The 7307-nt window shown below is 49.2% G+C and overlaps 1 protein-coding gene across 1 annotated transcript; it reads left to right on the top strand.

Annotated features, from left to right (window-relative positions):
* Positions 1-6193: 6193 nt before the first annotated feature.
* On the top strand, positions 6194-6697 carry LOC147979472 (uncharacterized). Its single transcript, XM_087515223.1, has one exon. It carries the CDS (start codon positions 6194-6196, stop codon positions 6695-6697), a length of 504 nt encoding a protein of 167 aa, XP_087371349.1.
* The last annotated feature ends 610 nt before the right edge of the window (positions 6698-7307 follow it).

Below are 7307 nucleotides of genomic sequence, written 5' to 3'. Positions count from 1 at the left end.
TCTACCAGAAAATTATATTGGTAGCTGGGAGGACTTGGAGGATTCATTCAGAGACAACTTCCAAGGTACCTATGTTCGGCCCCCAGATGCCGATGACCTTAGCCACATAATCCAGCAACCCGGGGAATCGTCCTAACAGCTTTGGACAATGTTCATAATCAAAAAGAACCAGATTGTGTATTGTCCTGATGCAGAAGCCCTTGTGGCCTTCAAACATAGCGTCCAAGATGAGTGGCTTGCCCGACACCTCGGCCAAGAAAAGCCGAAGTCCATGGCAGCCCTCACCGCACTTATGACCTATTTTTGTGCCGGAGAAGATAGTTGGCTTGCTCATAGAGGCAATAGCACCAATGACCCTGGTACCTCCGAAACCAGGGACGGCAATGGCAAGCCACGACACGACAAGCACAAGCATTGAAACAATAACGAAGGAGCACAAGACACGGCGGTCAACGCCGGATTCAGCGGCCCCAAACCTGGTCAACAGAAAAAATCAGTCAATGCAAACAGAGATGGCCCATCCAGTCTAGACAGAATACTGGATTAGCCTTTCCAGATTCATGGCACCCGCGATAAACCTGGCAATCATACCAACAGAAATTGTTGGGTCTTTAAGCAGGCCGGCAAGCTTAACACCGAACACAAGGGAAAAGGATTGCCAAGCGACGATGATTACCAAGAGTCTCATCAGCCGAACACAGGGGATAGAAGCAATTTCCCCCCAAGTTATAAATAGTGAACATGATATATGTCACACATGTCCCTAGGAGGGAGCGCAAAAGCGCAGTATGGGACGTCTACGCCATAGAGCCGGTCGCCCCCAAATTTAAGCCATGGTCGGCTTGTCCGATCACCTTCGATTGATAGGACCACCCAACCAGTATCCATCATGGAGGTTCGGCAGCTCCGGTCCTCGATCCAATTATCAGCGGATTCCACCTTACGTGAGTCCTAATGGATGGTGGCACCATCCTCAATCTACTTTATCAAGACACTATCCGCAAAATGGGCATTGATCCGTCGAGAATCAAGCCCACTAGAACTACTTTCAAGGGAGTAATACCTAGCAAAGAGGCCCGTTGTACGGGCTCAACCACGCTGGAAGTAGTCTTCGGCTCGCCGGACAACTTCCGAAGCGAAGACTTGATCTTCAACATCGTCCCCTTCCGCAGCGGCTATCACGCACTGCTCGGACGAACCGCTTTTGCCCACTTCAATGCGGTCCCGCATTACACCTATTTGAAGCTCAAGATGCCCGGTCCACGTGGCATCATTACAATCAATGGAAACATGGAGCGCTCCCTCCGTACTAAGGAGCATACAGCGGCCATTGCGGCTGAAGTACAAAGCGGCCCTATTAAGCCACACATCCCCTTGGCTATTAGGCCATCGGACTTCTCCACGCAGGACCGGTCAGTTCTGCATACCGGCAGTACGACAACTTCACGGCTGGATTAGCAGCCTAGCCTCTGTCGACCGCCACGTACATCAGGGGAATTTGTACCGCGCATGCACAATTATGCACTGAAAATACCTTGGGCATCAGCGGAGGCAAGATATGGATAGGCCTATGAAAAGGTTCGGCCTTATGCGGCCTTCCCCTTTATTCAATCATCTTTTCTTTTTTACCACAGGTGAATCAAAACCTACACATTCTTCGGACCCCTGAGGACTCTTTCCGAGCCCGGTGCCGTATACATGGCCGAAGACCATTCCTCTAAAGGAATCTTTCTTATTTGGGCGAAAGCGGCGCAGACATGCGGTAGGAAGGTGCAAAGCATTTTGCAGACCACAACTTCGCTCAAGAACCTGTATAGAGTTTTTCCCTTAGCACTAGACCCCCGGCATGTAAAATGGCCTTGGTGATTATGGTACCTTATGTAAGACTACGTTTTGACGTATCAATCTGATTTTAGTGAACCAAAATTCTTATTCGGTGTCATTTTTTCCTATAGACGTTATTCTGCCTGTTAAGTGGTCTCACGTACACACCTCGGCATAAAATTGCTAGGGGCTCTATAAGGCAACACATGTGTTGCCAAACAAAAGTCTGAACAGCTTTACAGCAAAATTCGGCATCCAAAGCACGACATTATATGCATCGGCTCCGAATCATGACTTTGGTCAACAGTTGGGTTGCCCGGCTCCTGTGCTTGCTACCTTATGTTCCGTTTGATCAGCTAGGGTAGTAAAGGGAGAACTACTGTGATTGTGTTTCTGGTTAGTCTGGTTAAGCACCTTAGTAGAGAAAGCCGAAAACTGACTGTCATGATACGGTGAGAGCTGGCCAGCCACTCGACAGTTCATTACAATCCTTAGCGTTTTTCCATATTAAACGAAGGACCGTTTCCCGGTCACATATGTAACGCATCCGCATCAGGGTAGCCACGTACATACTAGGGGCTACCTAATAGACCCATTGTCAAACTCCTATAGCTAAGTGAGAGCAATAAAACCGAATAGTCTGATTGCCTGGTTCGCCGCACTGTTACCTCCTTCAAGGACCAAGACATTGGGTTATGTATAGTTATGTGCAAATCCGAACACCCCAGTAGCATCTACATGGGGGCTGAAGCCGACGACTGGGAACTCTCAGAGATAATAAACGGCCGCATAGGAGGATAATTTTTTTATCAAGGAATGAATATATTACAAAACACTTAGTTTATAACACAAATCTCCGGACAGTTCAGACTCTTTTATTCGAACACTACGTCCTTAGAGCATTGGCCCTCTATAAGGCAAGCACCTTTTAGCACGTCCTCAAAATAGCGCTCTGGTGTGTGATGGGCCTTGCTTTCGGGAGGACCCTCGACTGCCACCTTTTCGGCATTAATTTTCACCCAGTGCATCTTGACACGGGCGAAAGCCATACGCGCTCCTTCCATGCAGGGCCACCTCTTGACAGCGTCAATCCGGGGAAGCGCATCGACAAGACGTCGCACGAGGCCAAAGTAGCTTCCTAGAATGGCTTCAATAGGCCACAGCCAGACTATGGCGTCCTTCATGGCCGCGCTGGACATCTTATGCAGCTCCACCCATTATGCCATCTGGTCATTTAGTAGTACGAGATGCTCCTGCTCCACAAACTGCGACTAGAAGAGCTTCTCCGACTCGTACCCCTCCTGGGCATGGAAGAATTGGGCGGCGTCCGTAGCACTCGTCGGCATATCCACATATGCGTCTGGAGAAATCCACAGTCGATTAAGCAAGGCATACTTCTGGTCCCAAAATTTAGCCTGTAAAAGAAAAGGCTTACCAGCCGCTATCTGACCGGCTTCACGGATTTCCTCGCGCGCTGTGCGGGATTTGGACCATGCCTCCGAAGCATCTTGAAGGGCCTTGGCGAGTTCGGTCCCCTTCGCACTTGGCGGCGGTCTCCTTGAGCTTTTGCTCCATCTCAGTCACCCGTTCCTCAAAACGGCGCTGAGCGGCCTATTCGGCCATTAAGTCTACAGTCGCCTTGTCAGTAGCCGCCTGGCTTATCCATTCCCACTCCTTGGCTTGGGCAAGCTCACCCCTAAGGGTCTCCACCGCAGCGGCACCATCTGTACAACCATGCCCAGTAAAGCTCTTCAACTTCCACAAAAGCACAGAAATAAACAGGCATACAACAGGATGTATCTTATACCTTGCGCTTGGTCGAGCCGCATGTTAACAAGGACTAGATCCTCATTGGCTCGCCCCAGTTTCTGTTTGAGTTCAAAAATCTCCACTGATTGGGCAGTCACCGCTAATAGAGAGACCTATTTTCAAATTCAAATAAAATAGCATGTTACCACCTGACAACTGATTATTGATCCTCTGCTTGCTTTTCTTTTAGAAAACCGAACAGAGTCTCGGGGGCTACTATCTATACACACGCATATTTCTCATAGAAAATATCAAAAAACATAACATTGTGTACCTCGAAGCCTGCTAGCAGGCTGGAGAAGGCTTCGTTTAGCCCTCTCTTGGCAGATTGAATCTTCTCAGACACCCCATCCATCAGGATGCGATGCTCGTCTGGGACAGATGCATTTTGAAGAGTGTCCGTCGTGGTATTTGACACCTCTGGATTAGCAGAGGTAGCCTCTCCCTTTTCTCCTGCAGGGGGTCGTTCACTAGACTTTGGGGCTATATTGGTCTCCAGAGCAGTATGCGGCTGGGGGTCGGATCGACTACGGCCCCCGTTGCCGGTCTCCATGAGGATCGTTCTCTTCGGCCTTCCGGCAGCCAAGGCATTACCCACTGGCACCGTTAAATCGCCCCCCTCCCCGCGTGTCTTTTCAGGGCTTGGGGAGTTCCTATGAGACGACACCTCGGCATCATTCGCTTTAGGCAGCAGGGAGGACAGATGGTTGCAGTTGAGGCTGGTGTCGTCTAAGGACCTTGGCCATGATTTCTTCTTCTTAAAAAGCAGCTTCCAGATCCCCTTATGCACTGTGCCGTAGAACTGTTGTAGGGTCTGCGACCCTTCTGGATTGAACTCCCACATCTTGAGGGGGCGCCTCTGGCAGGGAAGTGCTTGGCGGATCAGCATCACTTGGACTACGTCAGCAAGGGTAACATCCTTCGTTATCATTTTCTTGACACGTTCCTTTAGCCGCATCACCTCAGGGAGCGACCCTGAGTCTGGACTCTTGTCGGTCTAGGATGTAAGCCTCAGCGGGCGTCCGGATCTAAAGGCTGGTGCGTCCGCCTACTTGGAGCCGTGGAGTTATGTAATATACAACCATTCATGTTTCCATATTTTCAAGGTATCCACGAAAACTCCTTTTGGCCAATTGACTTTGGGAAGCTTGCTCACCATGGCGCCACCACAGTCCGCGTGTTGCCCATTGACCACCTTTGGTTTCACATTAAAAATCTTGAGCCATAAGCCAAAATGTGGAGGGACACAAAGGAAGGCTTCACACACGACGATAAATGCCGAGATGTGAAGGAATGAATTTTGGGCCAGATCATGAAAATCCAGCCCGTACTAGAACATGAGACCCCTAACGAAGGGGTGGAGGGCGAATCCGGGTCCAAGAAGGAAGTGGGGGATAAACACCACCCTCTCACCGGGCACCGGAGTGGGGATGACCTGTGCCGGATTCGGAAACATGCACTTGATTTAGGCGGTCAAATACCGTGCCTCCCGCAGCTCCTTGATGTTCTCCTCCGTGACAGAGGAGGGCACCCACTTGCCTTGAGAGCTGGCCATGGTCGGAGGAGTTGTCGGGAGAGAAAAGCTTGGAGTTTGGGCGCTGGAGCTCGGGGACGAAGAGGCAAAGAGAATTAGGTGAGGGGTGGAAAAGATGGGTTCTATCCACTTATATGGACTGCGAATATCAAGGGTTCCCTCCCTCGAGACTGAAAACTCGCCTGTTCCTAAGGGGGCACGATCTCTGCTTTCACAAGACGTGTTGCCGGAGGTTGCGTCTTGAAGCGCGAAATGGGAGGCCAAAAAACGGTTCAAAGTAATAAAACGACTGGATGTAACGCCTCGTCCGTAAAATCATTAGAAGACGGAACTTATTTGTATTTTACCTTTATGTTTGAGGATTGTGACTACTATACAGAGCCGGATATAGTGCTGGTGGTCAACTACTTTCAACTGTTCGGAGGAGGAACCCGCCTTGCAATGCCGAAGACAATCTGCGTGCCGGACACATCGTCATTGAAGACTGGTTCAGGGGCTACTGAGGGAGTCCAGGATTACGGGGTCCTCGAGCGTCCAGACTATGTGATATGGGCCAGACCAATGGGCCGTGGAGATACAAGGCAGAAGACATTCCTCGTGTCCGGATGGGACTCTCCTTGGCATGGATGGCAAGCTTACCGTGCGGATATGAAGATTCCTTTCTCTGTAAACCGAGTCTATACAAACCCTAGCCCCCTCCGATGTCTATATAAACCAGAGGGTTTAGTCCGTAGAGGCAATCATAATCATATAGGCTAGACATCTAGGGTTTAGCCATTATGATCTCATGGTAGATCAACTCTTCTAACCACTATACTCATCAAAGTCAATCAAGAGGGACGTAGGGTATTACCTCCATCAAGAGGGCCCGAACCAGGGTAAACATCATGTCCGCTGTCTCCTGTTACCTTCAATCCTTAGACGCATAGTTCAGGACCCCCTACCCGAGATCTGCCGGTTTTGACACCAACACCAGCACCACAAGATCATAGGAATTGATATGAGTACACAAACGTGCCTGATGAGATGCAAAGACCCGCCCCCGTCCAACACTCCGTCGGCAAGACTCAGCTAGTGCTGCTCTTCCAACTGAGCACCGCTGAAAGGTGCACCATCTTCGAAAACTTCCTTGCCGACCCCAGGTACACGTTTGCTGGCTTCTCCATTGGTGGCGACAAAACTAGGCTCGAGCACGTCAATCTGGAGGTCGCCAACTTCGTCGACATCCGGAAGGAATGGAGGCTGCCCGAGGCCACCAAGGAGTTGGACTCCCTTGCAAACGTCGCTGACATGCTCGTTGACGACTACTACAACAACATGAAGAAGAAGATCACCAATGAAGAACACAGGCACTGGGACTCCCTGCCCCTGTCCATGAGGCACATCGAGTATGCGGAAAAGGACACAAATGTAGCGTATGAGATATGGAACCGCATCACCCTCACCCAGGATGGGCTTCACCGCGTAAAGCTGGAGAAGAAGGAGCCCCCCAAGAAGCGTCCTAGGAGCTGGGGAGACTTCACCTGGTGAAGAAGCATATGGTGCCGGCCAAGAAAGTATCTCCAACATTTCTCGCGTCGTTTTAGATTTATCATCAAAATTTCTTTCTGTTGTTTGGTTATGTAAAGCTAGTTTGCTTGTGATCATTTGCTTTTGCCGAACTTAGCTTGCTTGTCATACATAATGGCTTATAATGATAAACTTTGCTTATGTTATGAAGAACTTTATTTCAATTACAAAAATAGAGTTCAATATTACAACATACTGCAGTGCACATAAAGTATGTGATGCGAGCAGTGCACAAATCGACGAAGATGTGGTGCGCAAAAAGGACGCATGCAGTGCAAAATGTGGGCACATGCAGTATAGTATTCTGACGAATGCAGTGTGCACCGTATATTAGAAAGATACATAAGAGGAAAAATACTAAGAAAGATTGTATGAAGATGTAGTGCACAAATAGGATGCATGCAGTGCAAAAATGCTCATGCATATACAGTGCGAAATGTGGGCACATGTAGTACAGAATCCTGATGAATCTAGTGCACAATGATCTAACTAAGTAGTGCACGCCCTATATTAGAAGATAAGTAAGAGGAAAAATATGAAAAAAATTTGACCACCCAAGTGCAACCAGGCC

This window comes from Triticum urartu, chromosome 3A (assembly GCF_056163025.1).
Source record: "Triticum urartu cultivar PI428250 chromosome 3A, HENAU_Tu73, whole genome shotgun sequence".
Lineage (NCBI taxonomy): Eukaryota > Viridiplantae > Streptophyta > Magnoliopsida > Poales > Poaceae > Triticum > Triticum urartu.
This window is presented reverse-complemented; position numbering and strand designations above follow the sequence as displayed.

What these genes read in the sequence shown, in the direction of transcription:
- LOC147979472 (XM_087515223.1), top strand. Translation starts at nt 6,194, where the DNA reads ATGCAAAGACCCGCCCCCGTCCAACACTCCGTCGGCAAGACTCAGCTA.